Source organism: Cyrtonyx montezumae, unplaced genomic scaffold, assembly GCF_038088225.1.
Source record: "Cyrtonyx montezumae isolate F1298 unplaced genomic scaffold, pur_monq_1.0 scaffold_8, whole genome shotgun sequence".
NCBI classification, from domain to species: domain Eukaryota; kingdom Metazoa; phylum Chordata; class Aves; order Galliformes; family Odontophoridae; genus Cyrtonyx; species Cyrtonyx montezumae.
Genome location: NW_027072089.1, coordinates 97,454,826 through 97,475,633, shown reverse-complemented (window position 1 = coordinate 97,475,633; position 20,808 = coordinate 97,454,826). Strand labels below are relative to the sequence as shown.

At 39.5% G+C, this 20,808-nt stretch overlaps 1 protein-coding gene across 1 annotated transcript in view; it reads left to right on the top strand.

Annotated features, from left to right (window-relative positions):
* Positions 1 to 6,023: 6,023 nt before the first annotated feature.
* DPY19L1 (dpy-19 like C-mannosyltransferase 1) overlaps positions 6,024 to 20,808 on the top strand; it is a 45,914-nt gene continuing 31,129 nt past the window's right edge. The window contains exons 1-7 of the mRNA XM_065751831.1: positions 6,024 to 6,285; positions 6,851 to 6,919; positions 11,112 to 11,136; positions 12,466 to 12,553; positions 13,172 to 13,309; positions 17,432 to 17,552; positions 19,013 to 19,106. Of these exons, the coding sequence (XP_065607903.1) occupies positions 6,024 to 6,285; positions 6,851 to 6,919; positions 11,112 to 11,136; positions 12,466 to 12,553; positions 13,172 to 13,309; positions 17,432 to 17,552; positions 19,013 to 19,106 (797 nt within the window). The remainder of the gene's footprint in view (positions 6,286 to 6,850; positions 6,920 to 11,111; positions 11,137 to 12,465; positions 12,554 to 13,171; positions 13,310 to 17,431; positions 17,553 to 19,012; positions 19,107 to 20,808) is intronic.

The following is a 20,808-nucleotide window of genomic DNA, read 5'->3' as shown; positions in this document are numbered from 1 at the left end:
GAAAAAGAAAGAAAGGAAGGAAGAAAAAGAAAGAAAGAAAAAGAAAGAAGAAAGAAAGAGAGAAAGAAAGAAAGAAAGAGAGAAAGAAAGAAAGAGAGTAAGAAAGAAGAGAGAAAGAGAGAAAGAAAGAGAGAAAGAGAGAAAGAGAGAAAGAAGAGAGAAAGAGAGAGAGAAAGAAAGAGAGAGAAAGAAAGAGAGAGAAAGAAAGAGAGAGAGGAAGAAAGAGAGAGAGGAAGAAAGAGAGAGAGGAAGAAAGAAAGAAAGAAAGAGAGAAAGAAAGAAAGAGTGAAAGAAAGAAAGAAAGAAAGAAAGAAAGAAAGAAAGAAAGAAAGAAAGAAAGAAAGAAAGAAAGAAAGAGAAAGAAGAAAGAAAGAAAGAAAGAAAGAAAGAAAGAAAGAAAGAAAGAAGAAAGAAAGAAAGAAAGAAAGAAAGAAAGAAAGAAAGAAAGAAAGAAAGAAAGAAAGAAAGAAAGAAAGAAAGAAAGAAAGAAAGAAAGAGAGAGAGAAAGAAAGAGAGAAGAAAAAAAGAAGCACAATGGCTGGTAAATCAGGTTAGGGTCACCTGGATCCAGCACTTCTGCTTTAATAGTGAATTCTATGGTCCTCAAATAACTTGCTCTATAATTTTCTCCAGCAAATAGATCGTAATGAGATGCAGTTGCTGTGGCTATGAATTGCTTCCTCTATGCCAAGTTAGCATGACTACTTACTGTGGCCAAATGCCATGCAGTGAGAACGTGGAGTGTACAGAAAGGGTTCTTCATTTGGAAAGCCGTAAGGAGATTAAGTCATGCAGAGGAGTTAAAAGTCTTCAGAATGGTTAAGTATTACAGACACATTCCAGGTCCTGGTTGGGAGGAGATGATCAAACTCTGTGTCATATGAAGGGGTGCTGGCAAGTCTCCCAACTTGGCTGTTTGGCAGAGCAAGTGCAAGGCTGTGCTGCTGTGATCGTTGTGTCTGCAGCAAGAAAGGAAGGGTAATTGGAGAGGTTCCCACTGCAGCTCAAATCTTCTTCCTGACATTCATAGTGTTACTTGTTCTTTTTTCTTTAATTAGTTGCAGAGGGGATCTTGGTTTTTGTTTATTATTATTATTATTGTTATAATTATTATTGTTTTAATTTCCCAAAAGCTACAAGGAAGCATTTAAGGTTGCATGAAAATAGTACTGGAAACCAAAAGCTGAAAAATCAGAAAAAGCCAAGCTGAGAATAACTGAATCACTAATGTTCTTCAGTGTTTTTCTGGCAGCAGGCAATTTAAGACTCACAATCATATCCGTAGAAACGAAGGAGGTGAATTTGGTGTTGAAGAAAGAAGGACCTTCAAGACTTCTCATTCTAAAAATGTGATTTCTGTTTCAGTGAGGCAAGCTGAGTAAATTGTTCTCACTTGTTTATAGTAGAAATGAGCTTTTGCTTGTATAAGAAGTTAGCCATAAAGTCATAGATGCTCCAGTTAAAAGCAGAACTGCAACTGTAAAGGTTAGAGAAGACAGTTAACAGAGATGAGTAAGCAGGGATCAGATTGCTAACTCATCAGGAGCCCATTTTTCTCTCTTCAGGGTACATGCAACACATGCTTAAGGCAGTTAGGCAGTTAAGAGAGGTATTTGTGTTCTGTAGAAAGAGAATTGGCCCCACATGTTGTTAAAGAGACCAAGGTACATGCTATGGCTGGTTTGCTACTGTGTTCTAGTCTTGTGTGTTCTTTTTTATAAATATATATATATTTCCCCTGATGGATTCCTCATGCACAAACCCTGAAGGCAGTCCTGCTTCTTTACCCTTGGGAGACTACCACCCTTTGATCTGGTTTTCACAAGAAGAGGTCTCAGTGATTTCTGTTCTCAGTGCTTTCCTTAAGTAGGAATTTGTCTATTCTGTGACTGAAGCTTAAGGCTTAGTAGCTGTCAGACATGGTCATATGCTTTAGAACTCAAAATGCTGTAACTGCCTGGATATTTATTTACCTGAGGCTTTGAGCTCCACATTGCTGTAGCTATGTCACCCTTGGTTCTCAAAATAGCCTGTTTAATGCTAGGTTGAGTATTTCTAACCAGGCAGCAGCCATACATTTGGTGGCTGAAGGACATACTTCACACATTACACTGTCACTGCATGCTAACCTCGGATTAAATAAAACGAGTGAAGGGAGGCTGAAGTGCCCTAACTTGCTACATTGCAGTCCTGCTATTACTAAGTATGATGCTGAATGTGTGAAAGTGTGGGGGCTTAATGAAAACTCCATAGAAGCAAAGCCTGTAGCTGGCAATGGCAGATTAACCTTGCCACAAAATCTGCACAATATGCTCTCACTGAAACAAAGAAGAGCAATACAAGAAACATTGCTATGAATATAAAAAAGAACTGTCAACTGGTGCTCTCATTCCTATCACCTTGGGAGGGAGAAAGAGTTAGCACTGACAGTAAACTGTAAAGTGAAGGTCTCACTTGAGACAAGAGGGAAAGCAAGATAACTGGTGGTGAGAAACAGTACAGAAGATGAGAGGGCATGGAGGAAAAGGAGGTACGGTATGGATTGTTTGGTGATAAAGGTGTGCACATTCAGCATCCTAAGGAATTAATACTGCCAGACAATATGTAGGAACTGCCAAGGCAGTGCTTTTTATTCGAGGACTAACTCTAAGTTATCTTTATTGGGAGTGCATCCAAAACATGATCCAACTTAACATCCTGAGGTTGCTGAAAAGTGTGATTTTGAAATCAGAAAGGTCAGTGCAGTGATCATTCATGGAAAGGTCAGGTAAACAAGAAAAGCTTAGCAGAAATACAAATGTGGTCCAGTATGTGCTTTGTTCTGGGATAGCAGAAACCGTGGAATGACATCTTGCAGATTTGGCTGTTCCTAGGCAAAAGACGTCAGGATAAGTTGATTAAGACAATGTCTTTCTCATGGCCAAGTACCGCCAAGAGTTAAGAGGAATCAGATTTACTTGGAGCTATCATTTTTCCACCTTTCTTGTTCTAAATAACATGTGCTAGCTTATCAGGATCACTCATATTTCTGTGATCTGCAGGATTAGGAATGATCTCCTTCATATGAAAAACGGTGCTAGAAATAAACAGTCCTCCTAGAAAATTATACAACTCTTGCAATGATATAAACCCAGTGTTTGTTTCATGTTACTGCTGTCTTTAAAAGCTTGAAGAAAGTGTCATTTTATTTTGAGAGGTGTACTGCAGCTCTTTTGAGGTAATGCAGAAGGTTTTGTTTTGCAATTCATAGTTGCTAGAAATGGACACCTCTACATTTAAGGAAGTAATGTTCTTTCTTGAGTTCTTATGATAACTTCGTAAATTGAGTTGTTTAGTTTAGTAGTAAGTGCCTTTGTAATCATGTTCTGTGGGTGGTATCTTTTGCTATAAATTGCCTGAAGAGTTTTAATAGCAGAAAACAGCCTGAAGGTAATCGATTTGCTGCAGGCTGGAGCAGGCCCAGTTAATCTTAATAGTCTTGCCATCCACAGCAATCATGTGAACCTTAACAATCTCAACCCTTCATGTTACTAAGAGCTCCTTGACTATATTGATTTTGGCAAAATTAAAAATAGGTTTCAGCAGATCATATCATATTAGTCTTTTTCTGTGCCAGTTAAATACAGAAATCCTCAACTATCTGAAGACTGTACATTTCAACCACTCAGCCAGCTCATCTGGTGACTAAATTTACGACAAAGCTGCATGACAGAAATCAGACATGAGCAGATTGTAGAACTCTTTTAGCCACTTCAAAAGGAGCTGGGAAAATAGTATGCAGTTTTCAAATGTTCACATAGTGCTCTTTTTACACTTTTATTTACATTTAGTATATAATGAGCAAAGATAAATGTTTACTGTAATCTGTACAGTAATCTGTTACAGAATGATAGAAGCATAGGCTATCCTTCTGAGTTGAAGGGACCCATGAGGATTACTGGGTCCACCTCCTGCTCCACACAGGACCACCCAAAATTCCAACCCTGCGTCTGAGAGTGTTGTCCAAGTGCTTCATGAACTCCTAACACCCAGCCTGACCTGTTTTTAAATTATCCCCACCCCCCCCCCCCAAATAAAAAAAAACACACACAAAAAAACCCTGTGAGTAAAACAATGATTTTTCCTAAGAAATGCACAGTCGTGAGTATCTATAGACACAGATGCCCTTTGTCAGTCCCACAGACACAGTTTTGGCTTTGCTTCTGTTTGTTTAGGTTTATTTATCTTACTCCAATGGTATCATCTTGCATCTTCACATCATTACATCATTCTTAGTACCACAAAGACCATGAGGGCCATTTTTCTCATATATCCACTACATTTGTAGCCAAATCTGGACCAAAATGACCTTCCTGTGCTAACAATCTGACTACATATTGATTAAATATGGTTCATGTTGTTATCTTAGTATGACATTTTGTGGTATAAGGCTGACACCTTGCATTTCACTAGACAGTATTTATAAGAAATAATTAGGAAAAGGACATGATCAGATAAAATTGAAGTTGTGTACATTTAGAATTTTCTTATGTCAGATGAATAGGGTGGAAATTCCAGGAAAAACAAAGAGAACAATTGGGTGGAAAGAAAATGCTGAGAAAGTTCAAACATCCTAACAATTCAGGAGCAAAGGCATGCACGTGAATACAGGGAAACAAATATGAAAAGGGACAAAGAAAATTGTGAGGAGGGAAATAAAGAGACTGTGAAGGAAGAAGTAGTAGGGTGAAAAAATAATGGGATTGAAAAGAGTGAGGGGACCCAACAGGAGAGGCTGCCGTAATGGAGGAATATACTTTGCTCTGTTTAAACAACAGTGTCAAAAAGCGCTAATTAAATTAGGATATCACTGTTGGATGAGTCACTCCGACCACTGTTGTGTGCTGAGCAGAAAAGCATAGGTAGGAGGAAAGGCAGCTTTGCTGTATATTCATTACCCTGAAGGAAATAGCAGTTCCGGTTGCTAGAATGGGAGCTGCATTAACTGCGGCTGTGATTTTCAGAGGAAAACTGCTTCAGAACATCATGAGGAAATCTTTTTCGGGCTGCCAGCCCCCATTAATGGCCGTTGCAGGCTTGCAACAGTTTTGTTTCTGAATAAAGACGTGATTGCCAGCCTTAAATTAGATCTCAAGTGCAGAGCAGCGCTGGATTCTCTGCATATTACTTCAGATCAGCGCCTCTCAATGCTTTTTTAACCTTTGAACCCAGAGCCATGTTCTGGTGGGAGCTAATGCTGCTTGGGGCCTTTCTTTGCTGGAGGGAGCCCTGCAGAGTTGCTCCGCTTGTGAGGAAGGAAACTGGGCTGTTGTCAGCTATCCAGCACGTGGCAGCGCAAAACCACTTTCAAAACTACGGATGGAGGGGAAGGAGGAGGTGCTGTGATACACAGCCAAGTCACCCTTCACCAGTTAAAAAGACAGCGATTTGAGAGTGGGGAGCGTTGCAGAGGGATCCCTCATTTTTATTTTATTTTTTTGTAGGGGGGTGGGAGGAGTATGCGAATTCGCTGAGGCGATGCCCACAAAAGCAAAACAGTTCAGCCGCGGGCAAGAAACAGGCAACTGGGAGAACCGCCGGAAGGCGGAACACCGAGACAACTAGGAAGCGGTAGCTCGCCCGCAGCAGGCGGCCCAACCGCGGCCAGCCCTTCAGGGCGAGGCGAGCGGGAAGCTCCGCACACCCGCCCCTTCCGACAGCAGTCTGCCCGAGGGCTGTACCGGCCGCGGGCAGGGCGGCGCGTGCGTGCGCGCGGGGCGGGGCGCGCGGAGTCGTTACCGCCCGCCATGGAGCGCCGCCCCCGCCCCCATGCGGCCAGCCGGGCGGAGCGGGAGCGGGAGCGGCGCGGCGGAGGAGCGGCCGGCCGCCCCCTCAGCCCGGAACGCGGAGCCCGCCGGCTGCGGCCCCGCCCCGCGGCCTCCAGGCCCTGCCCGGGGGTGGGAGAAGCTCCCGGCGGAGCGCCGCCCCCCTCGCCTCCCCTCTCCTCCGGCGCGGCTCCCGGCCCCGGCAGGGACTATGCGGAGATGGCCGTCCCGACCCGAGGCGGGAACAAAGAGTCGCCGCCGCTCAAGCCCGGGCAGCGGTCGCCGCGTTCCAGCCCCGGGAGCGGCCGCGGGGGCCCGGTGCGCTCCCCCGGCAGGCCGGTCCCCGGCGGGGCCCGCGCCGTGCGGCGGGCGGGCGGCGGGCGGCGGGGCGGTAGGGCGGGGCCGTCGGGCGGCGGGATGCGGGATGAGCCGGGCCCGGGGCCCCTCCGTCTGCTGCGCGCCTGCGGAGAGCGGCTGCGAGGTGAGGCGGGGCGGCGGGCCCTCCCGGAACGCTGCACGCTACCCCCGCCGGGGATCAGCCCTGGGGCCGGGGGCTCCGGCAGCCCCGCGCCTGTTCCCGCGGGCAGAGCCACGAGGGCTTCGGAGGGAATGGGGGCGAGGGGAGGGGAGGACCGCTCTGGGCTTCCGCGTGTGTAACTCCGTACGGCGGTCCCGCTGATCGCGCTGACGGGATGTGCCGACCGCGTCCGCGTTGCGTGCCTCTCTCTGTAGCGCTGGGTTGGAAGGATGGAGGGTGCAGTAAAAGTCTGACTTGTTTGAGCAAATCTGTCCGTCGCGCGGGTATGCCCAACTCCCCTTTTCACCAGTTATTCTGTGAAAGTTGCCTTAGGAATTGAAAACCCGGGTAGTCTCTCTGTGACGGTAACTCTTTGATGTACGCGCAGCCGCTCGCTCAGTGTATGAAATTCTTGCGGCAGTTCTGAAGTCTGGTCGAGATTGTTTGCGGCACGCTAGCTGCAAAGTTTGAGCAGATTCGCAGAGGCTGTTCTCGAGCGATGCTTAAAATACTTGGTTTCTTTTGACAGTATTTGTTGATGACAGAATGGACGCCATTGTAAGAGCTGACAGCAAGATATGGCTCACTTTCATTCTGGGTAAGTAGGAGCAGTAAGCTGGGGAGATGTGTTCCCTTTCTTTCTTCTTCTGCGGCTCTAGGTTGTATCAGAATATATTTAGAAGTGTGACTTAAAAGAATAACCTGGCTTACCATGAAAAAGGATCAGGAAAAAGCTTCCTTCATTTTTATTTTTTAAGTTGTTACAGCAGTTGATGTGATGTCAAGACATTTGCTCAAAAATAATTGGTCACAAGATATTTATAGGTCTCTCCTATGCAGTCATTAATTACAAGTTAAAAAAAAATAAAAACTGTTGATAGGTAATTAGTCAAACCAGCTTGTTTTGCAAGGATTATGGCTGGAAGAACCTAAAGCTGGCAGGGGATGTAAAGTCAAATGTTATATCTGGGAATATTTGGGAGTAAATGGCAAAATGGCTAATGGCCAAAATGTTGAAAAAAGCATCTAAAGTGCTTGCAAAATTATATTAAAAAGTGCATTCCTAATGTCAGCAAATGCTATTAATTGCTTATTTAACAGATGTGCAGTTATCTGTTCTCTAAAAGGTGTATTAAAAGACTGTTAAGGAATTCCAATGATGCTGGCAGTATTGATGACACTGCCAGTGGTCTTTGTTGCCAGAGGGAGTTTCTTCAGTTTGATGAATTACCTTGCAAAGTAATGGCAGAAAAGCAACACTTAGCGTACAAACTAATTGATGAATAAACTGTTCCTGAATTGCTTTGCTTGCTTCTGTTTATTCAGCATTTCCTAGATTAGCAGTTACTTATATGACACAGAAGCATTTAACAGATGGTCAGAAGTTGAGGAATGCTTTGATTGAAATTTGAGACTGGATTAGGTAGACAGCCTTATGATTTCTGGAGTTTGAACTTGGCTGTAAAACTCAGGTAGCCAGCTGAATGCTTCAGGGAGCTATTTGTTAATAGCTCCTTTTAATAAACTGGTAGTAGTGAATGAATTGTTAGTAGCAGTATGATATTTGCAGTCGTAAACACTGTAAATATACTAAGTAAGTATTTGAATATTTGTTGCTTTTTTTGTTTGACTTTAAGGTTCAGGTTTCGTGAAGAGAGGCTTCTGCAATTGGAGCTTGTGTTATAGTGTTATTTTTTTTCCTCTTAAGATTAACTCTGATGTAGATGCCATATTTAATTTGTCAGATTTTCAGGAATGTTCTTCTACAATGCTTTTGCCATACTTTTTTACTGGCTGTTGAATTGAGGCCTAATTCAGATTGCGTGGAATCTCAGAGTGGAACATCCTGAGGTGCAGAAGCAGTCCGTGCTTACATGTTTCTCATTGTTACCTGTTGTCTTGTATTCCTACCAAGTCCCTTTGGAAATCTGGAAAGCATTCATCTGTTTCACGTGTGTTTCATATCCTTTTGTATTACGGTGTCGTAGCATTTGTTGTTGTAAATGGATGTGTATATCCCAGCTTTTGAAGAGTGGCTTCTGAATACAGTATTTAGCCTGCAAACTGGGTTACATCTCTTATGTCATTCATATTGCTGTTCTTAGAACAGAAAACACAGGATACAGATAAACACAGAAGAGTGAACTATCAGATTTTACATAGCCGCAGTCTGTGAAAATCCAAACCTGTGCTTTGCATTTTACGGTTCTTGCAGATGCCGTTTTCTCTCCCTGTGTAACTTCAGGTGCACTGTAGTTTTATATGTCTTCATAATGTTTGGACTCTAGTTTCCCTTCCCTTCCTGGACATAAGCAGGATCAAAGGATGGTATTTTTAAGAGAGTTGATCTGTGTGCTTGCCATCAGAAATTAGCTGGTACATCTGGATGCCGTCTGTTGACAGGTGTATATTTGGACTGGTAATGCAAGTCTATGAATTATGTGTATTGTCTATTGAAATCTAAGTAACTACTTGAATTGCTGAGTGATTATAAAAGGTTTTCTTCTAATATTTACAAGAGAGTGATATTGGAAAGTTCCATAAAAATATTTGAGATTCTTAGAAAATAACTGTGAGTGAATGCATTTACACTTACTGGATTGATTTTTAAATAAAACATTTACAGGAGGGAAGAATAAGATTTGAGTTTGCTGTTTTCTCTGTGAAATAAGTGGATGTTTGTGTTTGAAATACCATTTACGCATTAATAAATAATTTATTTATAACCTGAAAATACTGTATATTTGGCATATTTGGAACTGTGTGAATTCTGAGGTCATGAACAGTACCAGCAGCTAATGTGCATCTATTGTACTCCTACTGCATATACTTAATTAACATGTAAGCTGTTTCAAAATTTATTTTTTTTTAAATTTATAGTTGTGTGAGAGTACATGTAAACTTATTTTGGCATCTGATTTTATTGGGGATCTTAAAAATGTTGCTGAGAAATAAAATAATGCTTTACTCTTCTGTCTGCAAATGTGATTCCTTGTAATAAGTAAAAGGAAGGGACTCTTCTGTTTATCTCTGCATAATAGTCTCAAAACATGCTTGTTTATCAAGTATGGTTTGCTGTGTTGCTCATATAGCTAGCTTGCTTACCTGTGATGCCATGTGTCTTCTGCCTTTCTGAAAAAGATAGCTTAGAACTTCTCCATGAGAACTAATGTAGATATTCTTAGTATAAAAAGTAACAGCTGCTAAAAGTTTACTAAGAGATTGTATTCCACTTATTGAGAACTGTACTGAGAAATCCTTTAGTTTTTGTTTTCCTAGGAAGTATATGTAAAAAAATAAGAATCTAAAAGTAAGCTTATGCTGTTCATTTTTTTAATGGATATGCAGACCTCTGAGAATACAACTTCAGTGACTAAAGTGGAGTTGAAACACTCTTTAAGGAAGTTTAGAAGTGATATTGTGTAACCTTAGCCAGTATGTGAAAATATGTAGCTTGAGGTAAATGTTTTCTTCTATGATTGTATAGCCAGGTAGTTAAAAATATTTTTTCCCCTTAACTTCAATTTTCAGTTCGTGAACATAACCTGTTGCATTGTCACATGCAGTGACAATAACAATTGCTGCCACTGATGGCAGCAGCAACAATTCCAGGCACTGCATTAGAGGAACAAGTTTCTTGGAAATGTATGCTGGGGCATGAAGTGTGTATTCAGTCTGCTCCTCTTTCCATATCAGTTTTGGTGTTTGCAGATGACTTTCTTTCCTGTTCCTCCTTCTTGCCAGAAACAAACCATAGCACATGTGTAGCATGCAGTCTGAACAAGTGTGCCTTCAGCAGCTCTCTAACTGTACTCTCTGTGAGCGTGGAGGTACTTTGTTGTAAGGTTCCCCTTTGTACGAGTGACCTGAGCTGTGCCTAGCCCTCTTGCCTGCTGTTGCAGGAGTGTGGAGATCAGCACCCTGGAGAGGGGCGCAGGATCAGCACCTCTCGTACCCTCTGCTCCACACAACACATGTAAACGGCAGAACCTTTTGCTAGCCACAGAGATGGCCTTGGGCTGAAGGCCTCCAGTGAACCTGACTTTTCTATGGCAGAGAGGCACTGCATACCTAGAGAGCAACTAAGGCACTTCAATCTAAGAGTGCCAGAGTACCACTTTCTTAATGTCTGTTGTTTATCCCTTGCTTGTCCTGGGTTTTCTTCTGCTGTGAGCTTTGGATACAGTGGGAATACTGCTCATGCAAAGTGGAGTGGTTTCTGATCTCTTTGGATCTTGCAATGCTCAGAACGCCTGACATGTTTGGTGTTTACCCACCACTTCATAACGATCTGTTGTTTCCATTGTTCCTCCAGATTACCTCCCTTGTTCTGCAGCTAAGTGACAACAATGCAGATAGTCTCAAAATGGTCAAATGGAATGCTATTACAGGCAGTCTGCCATTTTCAGCAGTTACAGCCTCAATTAGGCTTGTTTTGACATCTTAAAAATGTTCTAAGTATGTCATTGTATAACTTACCTATGCTTATAATTCACTTACGTTTCTTCACAGCTAAGATGAGTATATTAGATTCTGATGGCTCACCTTGAGTGTTGCGCAGTACAGGTGGGAGCTCTGCGTATTGCTGAATGTCATCAGCATAATTTCAGATTTTCAAAGAGCTGCCCATAAAAAATAATTCAGAAGTTCCTATTCTGCTGCTGCTGCTCTGAGGGCTGAGTACCTTCTGAGCGCCTCTGAAGTAGTACTGTAATTACCTTAAAGAACGTGATTTAACGTTCTGTGATTTAAATATTTGAGTAACTTGACACCTTTTGTTTCCTTTACAGCTGCTTTTGCAGGAGTCCTACATTGGTAAGATTATATTTACTGTTTGAGAGTAATGTGATACTTCAGAGTGTCATTTTGACTTATATTTAGACAAGCTATTTGGATAATTTATATTTAGATCTTTCCTCTCAAAACCAAGTTGTCACCTCTAAGATGAATAATTCTGTTTTTATGAAACTGATTTGAAAGGTTTCTTAAGCTTGTTCAGCTAAGCTTGAGCTTAAGCGGGTTTGTGAAGCCTGCTTTCCTGCTGTTAAATGATTAGGCTCATAGAATTACCTGAGTTGGAAGAGATTGACAGGAATCATAGCTTAGCTATGCAAATTCAGCAACTGCATTTTCTGTAGCAGACCTTTTTAATCTGAGTGGGTTTTGAAGGTCCAGGTAAATCCTTTCAACTTCTTCCTCCATTCTGCTTGTTTATATTGTGCTTTAATTTTTTAGCCTTGTGTTTTATTTTCTTTGACCTTTGTCAAGCCAGTGGTTTCTTTGTATGCAGAGAAATAGATTTTGAACTAATTTTTGTCCATGTAATTACTGTATTTCAGGTTCCATCCTAAGCCTCACCTTCTTCTTCTTTTTTTTTTTTAATATATATTTTAGACCTTAAACAGAATGACTTCTACAGTGATTTTCATCCAGCTGCATTTGCAGAGATAAAAAATAACAATATCTGCCACTATGTTTCTGTTTCCTAGCTCAAGAAGAGCTATTGATTTTTAGCAGCCTGTTTCTTGATAATTCCAATTCTAAAGGAGGATTGTGTGCATTGCTTTGCCTCTTTTTTTTTTTGTAACAATCCTTTCCAATGAGAAAGCTTCACTTGGACAAATTTTGTTTCCAGTTATTTGCATTTCTTCTATTTTTTAAATTTAATTTCATAGTTTCATCCTTACTGAAATAATATTGCTAATTTCTATATACAATCACAGATCTGAATAAAAAAAAATAGAAAAAATAGAAAAAATGAATGCTGCTTACATGTGCTTCATAGCAGTTTCACCAGGTTTTAGTCTGTACTTCTTTTTATTTGTCAGATACTTGAATTTTATTTACTAATATGTATTCTTGCCAATTTGAATAGCGTTGCATTTTTTATCTTTAAATGTCTACACTGATGTTGAAATGTATTTGAGTATTGTAACTAATTCCATAATAGCATTTGATGAATTGTCTATGGTTTCATATTTTTTTCCAGTTAAAGTTACCTGAATAGAGGGAGTATGTTGATATGATGTCTGAGTAAAATAGCAGTTTATAAGCAGACTTCAGGTTTGCAATAAATGTCTTCTTTGGTATGTATCACTTAATGCGGTTTCTAAAACTCTTCTTTTCCTTGTTTGTTTTTAACAGGTGGCACATAACAACTCTATTTGAAAATGACCGTCATTTTTCTCACCTGTCAACACTAGAAAGAGAAATGGCTTTTCGCACAGAAATGGTTAGATTATCTTTTAATAAAGATTAACTCACTGGAAAGCTTCTGTTCATAATCTGGTGACCGTGGGTTTTACAGCATTTCTTAATACATTCTGGATAACTAAAATATTTTTTTGTCTTGCAGTTAACACACATTACGTTTTCACATTTCTCTCAGCTGATCATTGTGAATTTTTCTCTTCACAGTTTGCTTAAAATATGATTTAAAAATATGATTCTAGGGAATCTAAAGTACAGAACTGCAAATGTCTTGTAGAATAGCTTTGATTATGTTCTTCCTATACTGCCTTCTTTAAAAGTCATTTTTAATTAATGTTTGCATATGTGTATTCCTTTTGGCAGCTTTTATTTATTTTGAGAACTATGAAATATTATGCTAGTGTATAGTTACCTAAACAAAGGAGAGATTCTGATATGTCACGAAACAAAATGAAAGGAAGCTTGTGTTGTTTCAGTAATGTTACTAGAAAGGATTTGGAAAATTGGGAAGTCTTCTTGAATCATTTTGTCCTGCTTCTTATAGTACAAAATTCCTTTTAAAACTGAAGTTTATATATGGTGATTTCTGAAGCAGAAGTGACCTCTCTAATCATAAATAATCATTCTGCTCCCCTTGTAGGGTCTTTATTATTCCTATTTCAAGATCATTATTGAAGCACCATCGTTTTGGAATGGACTATGTGCAATTATGAATGACAGACTAACTGAATATCCTTTAGTGATTAACACCTTACAAAGGTTCAATCTTTACCCAGAGGTAAGCTGTGTTTCAAAAATAAGATTTGAGAAATCTTGGTTTCTTTAGACTTGATTGTAAATTTGTAAGAAATGTTACCATGGAAAGTGCAGTTGTAAAGACACATTGGATAATGAAGTGTAGCTTGAATACCGTATTTCTGTTCCAAATTTAAAATGTGAAAGTTACTTTGTATGCTGTGGTCAATTTCCATTTATTTATTATTCTCAGACTTCGTGTACAGCAAATCAAACATGAATAATCTGAGCACCTGAGTATGTCATGCCCTACAGTTGCAATCCAGTTCTATGCTTCCAGCGTATTTTTCTTCTTAGCTCTACTAACTTTGTTCACTTCAGAAAATAGGGTATATGAAGTAAAACTGGTATGTGACAATGTCGGCATGGGTAAAGATACTGGAGATTATTTTGTCTTGCATTTCGTGTAGGACTATGAGCTTATGGTTAATCACAGTTTACTGTGACCTTAAATCCAAGAATGGTAATAATTTATTTTGTTGTGGAAGAAATTCCTCTTTAGAAGACGAACTGTGGTTCTTTTGTATGTGCTTCTTACCTGACTACATCAAGTTCTTGGTCTGTTTTTTTTTTTTGTTTGTTTTGTTTGGTTTGGTTTTGACTCTAAAAAGATGTCAGTAACTACAGAAGTGTTTGATTTTCTTCTCTTATGATCTTGTCTTTGTGTCTCGAACATTTTTCAAAGGGGAAACTCCTTTGTTTAATCTTCATTCGTGTAATTCTTTGTGTCAGGAACAACTTGTTTCTTGGAGAACCAGGGACTAGTAGTGGCTGTGATTGCCTGGTTACTGGCATTTATACTCATTCTGCTCTGTGAGAGCAGTGTTGCTTCCAGGAAATATATAAGAGTTCCTGACTAACATGTATTTATACAGCTGTCATTTAGCAGTTTCTTTTGCTTTTTATTTCCTTGCTTGGGAAGAAGTAAATGCTATCGACTAATGATTTTGGTATACTCTGATTGTCTTGTGGTTGGTTGGTTTGTTTTTTACTCCAGAGAGATTGCAATTCAGTTCTAGAAATGCAGTATTATGAATGTGTGCTGTATTTGAATAATATATTCTCTTTAGCTGAGAAAGATTTATTGACTTCAGCTACAATCTGACGTGGAAAAAAAACAAAGGTCTGATAAGTGAACTTACTCTTAACAGAATTCTCAGTATCGCCATGAAATATGGTATGCTGGATGCTGAAAGCAAAACAAGAGTAATGAAATACGATGGCTGACATTCTGTTAAAGCATTAAGTAGATTGCTGTGCAAAATATATAGGCTTGTCTGTTCATTTAGAGTTTTCTAGGGTCTTACTGCCTCCTTGAATTCGGTGATACATTGTGAATTCATTCATCTTTTCTGTGCCTGTGTGGAAAGCAGACAATGGTCTCCTCAGCTCCTTTTAGTCACTTAGTACTTGATATCTGGCTTCTGCATAAATATTTAATCATATCATAGAATCATAGAATGGTTAGATGGGATCTGTAAGCTCATCTAGTTCCAACCTTCCTGCTATAGGCAAGGACACCTCCCTCCAGACCAGTCTGTTCGAAGCTCCATTCAGCCTGGCCTTGAATGCATCCAGGGAGGAGGCATCCACAGCCTCTATGGGCAACCTGTTCCAGCATTTCCCAACCCATTTCTTATCTTTGTTTCTTGACTTTTCTTGTTTCTACATAACTGCATCTATACAGTTATGGATGGGAGCAGCTTGACATTTAAAGCCCATTCTCCAGATCTATCTAGTTTGACTTGTGATAGGTGGTAGGAAGGTGCTTGTGATTTTGTCTGTTGACAGTGAATTTTTTCCTCCTGACAGCCAGTATTCAGTTACGTTTCCTGTTTCATTTCCTGTTTAATTTGTAGGAGCTTTCTAGCTTTTCCAGTGCAATAGCTAGCATTAAGACTGAATTTTAATACTAGTAAAGGTTCTTCCAGTAGCTGTATAGTGAAAGATGAAAAGTGACAGAGAGATAATGTGTTTATTTCATGCTAATAGCTAGTTTGCTGTCTGGCTGTTTGGGACAGGACAGGAAGTATTTCTGTGTGTGGCGGTAATTATGAAAATTGGAGTTGGAAAAAACAAGTATTTCAAAGACCCACGTAGTTTGGGGTTAAGTGCTTGATCAAAGGGAACTGGTAAAAGGGATTGACTTCTCTATATGGTCTTTAATGGCAAAGGACTGGTCCATAGAAGCTCTCCTGGGTTTAGCAGGCAGTCTTTTATTTTCCAAGTTTTGCATTTACTGGCTTATCCAGTATAATACACTAGAAATTCTAAAAATGCCATTGTGTTCTAATTGACCTAGCAATTTTGTGCTACTGGCTTGCTTCCATTTTCATGCTCGTGTTTTAACTGTTTCATGTGAAGTAGCTTCTGGCAAAAATGTTTCTTCGTATGAAGCAATTAAAAGTCTTGGGGGTGGGGAGGCTGGGGTTGGGGAGTATTCATGTGTGATAACATCTGCTGCTGACATAAGCACTTGTGACATAAAAAGATTAAGCTGTAATTTTTTTTAAATTTTTTTATTTTTTGCAAGATTTGTTCAGCAAGAATACCTTATTTGCTTAGTGTAAAGTCAGCTTTGGGGCTGGTGATGCAAGTATGCTGGACAGATGTCTCTAGGCATTTATTTGCATTCTGTTGGCAGTGTACACTATCGCTTAGGTGTTAAGAAAAATGATTTGGAGTTGGTTCTCAGTCCTATTATTGGAGAATATATGGAGAAGGGATGAGTGTCTCATTTGTGTATGCACAATAAGCAGTGCCAGGACGTAAATGTACAGGAAGTCCCCAGGAATTCAGGATAGTGTACTTTGCTGTACACAGTGTTGAGACAAGGAAAATGGGTCTAGACAAAAAGGTGTAGGCATATTTTGAACGTACGAGGTTTACATTATGGGAATGTGAAGAGAGTAGGTAAAAACACTGAAAGGCCTGGGTCCTCCAGTAAATAAAGGATGCAGAACTGTTAGGTTGAGTCCAGAGGATGTCCCAGAAGATGATCAAAGAGCTGGAGCACCTCTCCTATGAAGAAAGGTTGGGAAGCTGGGCTTATTTAGCTTGGAAAAGAGAAGGATCCTAGGAGACCTTAGTGAAGCTTTCCAGCAGGAAAAGTGCTTACAAGCAGGAGGGGAATTGACATTTTACACAGTGCAGTCTGACATGGAAGTGCATGTGAAGCAAAGATGTGGAATTGAATTCCAACATGTGGAAAAAATGGACCCACTGACATTCATTGTTGCTTGATGAACATTAATGGAGACCAAACAGCAATGTGTGTAGAGTGGGCTTGCACAGCATACAGGTTCTTGTTCGTCATTGGTGAAAATGCGTAGCTAATGGTGGTGACTGTGCTGAAAAAGTGTTTTGTAGCTGAAAATTTGCTCTATCAATTAGTGTTATTGTGCTCTTTCAATCTGTTTTAGTTTCCATGGAAACAAGTAGGAGGCATTACTTTCAAAATGATGTACATGTATTTATTACCTATTGATAGCAGACTATAGCAGTGAGAACTGAAAGCAAAATAAAAACAACTGCCTTTCCTGCATCCACCTGCTGTTGGTTCAGCCCTGGCCAGTGGCAGGTCACTTTCACAGCTGACTGGACCTGGCTGTGGTCTGGTGTGGAGCAGCTACTCGACTGTGCTCACAGAGACCATCCTTGCAGCCTCCTGCTACCAAAACCTTGCCCCATAAGCCCAGTGCACACGCTGTCAGGGATCCAGGCATTATTCCCTGTATTTTCTTCTTGCCCTTCTTAAGGATGTAGCATATCAGTCTTATTAGATGCACAGGGAAAGAATAGGTGGAATCATACTCTGTGTGTGAGTTTTCTTTGACACAAGACTGGGACCAATAATTCTCCAGTGGTGAAATATCTTTTCAGTCTAGGGACCTTTGCATTATAACTTTCAGAGCAGCTTGACTGGAATGGCAACATTATTCATTTGTGAACTCTGTAAGTCTGTTATATCTGACAGAGTATCTTGGTAATTTTAACCAATGACTTTGCTGTGAGATGAGTCACAGTTTTTTTGTGTGTAAAATACTAGTGTTTTCTGTGTCTGGTGTTGAGTTTTCAGAAACTTCTAATCTTGTTTTCCACCTAGGTGGTCCTTGCCAGCTGGTACCGCATGTATACTGCTGTTATGGATTTCCTTGGTGTATCAACAAAGACGTGTTGGACTGTAAACAGAGGAAAAGATCTTACTCCTGTTGAAAGTTGTGAGGGTGAGCTGCATTTTGTTTTACTTTCTGCCTACAAGCATTTTGTTGTCGCTTCTAAGAACACCAGCAAATAGAAGGTGGGCTTTGCTTGTTAAATAGTTGCCCCTATCTAGGCTGAACTCCTATAGTGCACTTTAAATGTGCATAGCTGTAGTCTGAGCCTGCGTTACATTGTGCTATAAGATCTTTGTACAACTGGAGGCTCCCTAGATGCATTAAATTTCTTTAGCTACTCTAGAATCTGCAATTTATTCTAAGAAGAAAACTCACCCTCTGTATTTTCTTCCATAATTAGAATGTGAGGAGTAGAGGGGGAGGGGAAAAAGGTAACCACTAGGCTCCCTTTTGCACAATATTTTGTGTTGTTACCTAATATTCAGTGTAAGAATTTCAACCTTATATCTTGGATTTGATGCCAAAACTGTCACTTTCTAGCTTGCTTAAAAATTCTTTTTTGAACATTTAAATTATTGTCTTATAAACTACGCATTATGCAATGGGAGTACTTTGCTGATAAAAACAGATGAGACATTCTACAGTCAGTTTGTAAAGTTTCATTTTACCATTTCAAATGTCTTTTTGTGGTCACACGTATTTTTTTCTTTGCACAGAGCTATGCAAACTTTCTTCAGAGCTTGAATGATTTACTTACGTGTTTATTTGTTGTTTATTGCTTGTGAGAAAATTAAATTATCATTCCCAGTGTTTTTAAAACACAACAACAAAAACACAAAAAGCCACCAACAGACAACCAAATCCCAGCGCTATTGAGGCTAACCAAGTTTGGTGGGCATATCATCATCTTTTTCTTTGAGAACTATCGTGCTGTATTTTCAGCGATGTTGAATAAACATTTCTGTGTACCAGACTGAAGTTTTACGAGCTTCTCTGTAGTGAACAAAGCTTTTTAAGCTCTAATGGAGTAATGATCAGAACCAGGAGAGTTTAAAGAACTAATAAGAAAGAGAAGAAGAATAGTCATGTGAACAGAGAAGTGTTTGTGAATGAGTAAACTGAAAGATGTGCATTATTAGAACATCTCTTGGCAACTAATGAAAGAAAAAAAGCTAAGAGCATTGTGTGTGATACATTTAAAGATACTTTTATGCCTGAAGTGAGAGTGTAGGGAATGCAAACTAGATCTAAAAGCCTTTATAAAAAGTTAAAATATCTGTAGAGAATGTTGCTATGGTCATTCTTATCCCTACTATGCATTTCTTTTTTTTTTTTTTTGTAGGTAGTGCTTCCCTCCTGCCCAAATACTATGCCTCTTTTTTCCTTTCTAAATTTATCTTTTCATTCAGTCTTCCCTGTAATCTTGGTGACACTTTTTTTCTTATTTTTGTTTGGACCCTTTCTGTAAATATGTTAAGTTAGCATATGCAGCATTCTTTATTACAATGATTGTGTTTTGTTCTAAATGCGACATGACCATTCATGTATATTTGCTGTTTGTTTATTAGGGTGGGGAGACCCTGCTTCCTTTTATGTTGCTGTGATTTTTCTTTTGAATGGACTAATGATGTCACTGTTCTTCCTATATGGCACATACCTCAGGTAAGGCAGTTGAGACTGAGTTATTTAATTGATAACACCATTTTGTTTTAATAGTAAAACAAACAAACAAAAAAAAGATGCTACATTATTTTGAGGATTTGTTTGTTGGTACAGTAATAGTGTTTCTATTGCAATATATGTTATCACTAAAAGTTACAAGGACAAAGAAGATTGTTTATTAAAATCTCATATCTCAATCTCATACTGATGTTACAAAATCTTATAGGAGATTTCAGTGAAGTGGTATCATGTTGATACCACTGGATTGTGGATAAAACTAAATACTACAGAGTTTTTAAATAGATTTTTATATCATTTGATCTTAAAGTTATCAGGGTAACTCGTACTTTAAAAAAAGAAATTGAATGACACTGCAGTTTCAACCAAGACTGAAGTTTTTACAATGCTTTCTTCCATTAATACGGAATTTCGTTCAGTTTTAACATAATGAAAGGTGTAAAATATTTTGGAAGATAATGCATTATTTTGCAGGCATGCTTCCATTTTTCAATGAATTTCTGTTTTCAGTAGATGTCCTTAAATTTCAGGAAATGTAAAGTACTTTCATATATAAAACAGGCTCCATGTTCAGCAGAAAAATAGAAGCAGAAATATTTGTACCTCTATTTTCATTTGCCAATTTTGCAAAAATGCAAAAAACTGCTATGTTTTTCTCTTAAGAGATGTAATTGCTTTTCCTCTTTCCCTGGCTTCACTGCCTTGTGTTCTCTTGCTCTCACTGAAGCATGTGATGATAAAGAAGAGCACAGGGTGGGAGCTGAATGTGACAGTGGAAAGAGGAAGTTGCCTAGTGTAACTGTCAGGCATTTCTGGGGTAAAGCACATATGTTTATGTTCCCTAATGTGGAAAATAAATCTCATTTTTTGAGGAAGTAGTTAAACTGTGTATATTATTAACTTGTCATGTTTCTTTAAAGAAATATGTATGTAAAGCCTTGTTACATACATTAGTGTATTGTAAAGTCTGTAATATCTTAATTTCTCAATATTTTCCTTAGATAACTATTGAGTATCCTAAGCAGTTCAATTGTAAATATTAGTGATCTGCAATTTAGGTAGCCAAGATGACTAGAATATGAATTGGAGTACTTTCAACTTATAAGTCACTATCTAGCCAGGATTATGAAAAATAGCAAGTGATGCAGTTTCCTGAAGGTAGGATTTTGACTTTATTCCTTCTCAAGACATTTATAGTTGGATACCAGTTGGATGCCTGCTTAGATATTGCATGTGTTCAAAGGTTCCTCCAAGCCAAGGGTTGCCAGAATCCATAGTCTTCAGGGTGTGAAAAAGAAAGGAATTGAATCTGGAGCAATGCCATTCTACTATGGTAAAATAGGTCATCTTATGAATTAGTGTAGATCTCTCCCCTAAAGTGGATTTTTAATTTTTTTTTTTTTTGTGACTTCTGGAAGGCTTTCTCATAGTGCCTGGCCCACTCTGCAGTGGGAAGCCAATTCTCTATTATTGTCTGACTGGCCTTATATGATGGAGTGAAGACATTGATGAACAGAGCAAGGGCAGCTGATGTCATCTATATGGACTTGTGGAAGGCCTTTGACATGGTCCTGTACTATACTACATCCTTACCTCCAGACTGGAGTGATATGAGTTGGAAGGGTGGATTATTCAGTGGAAAAGGAATTGGTTGGAAGGTTGCAGACAGGGAGGTTGTTGTCAG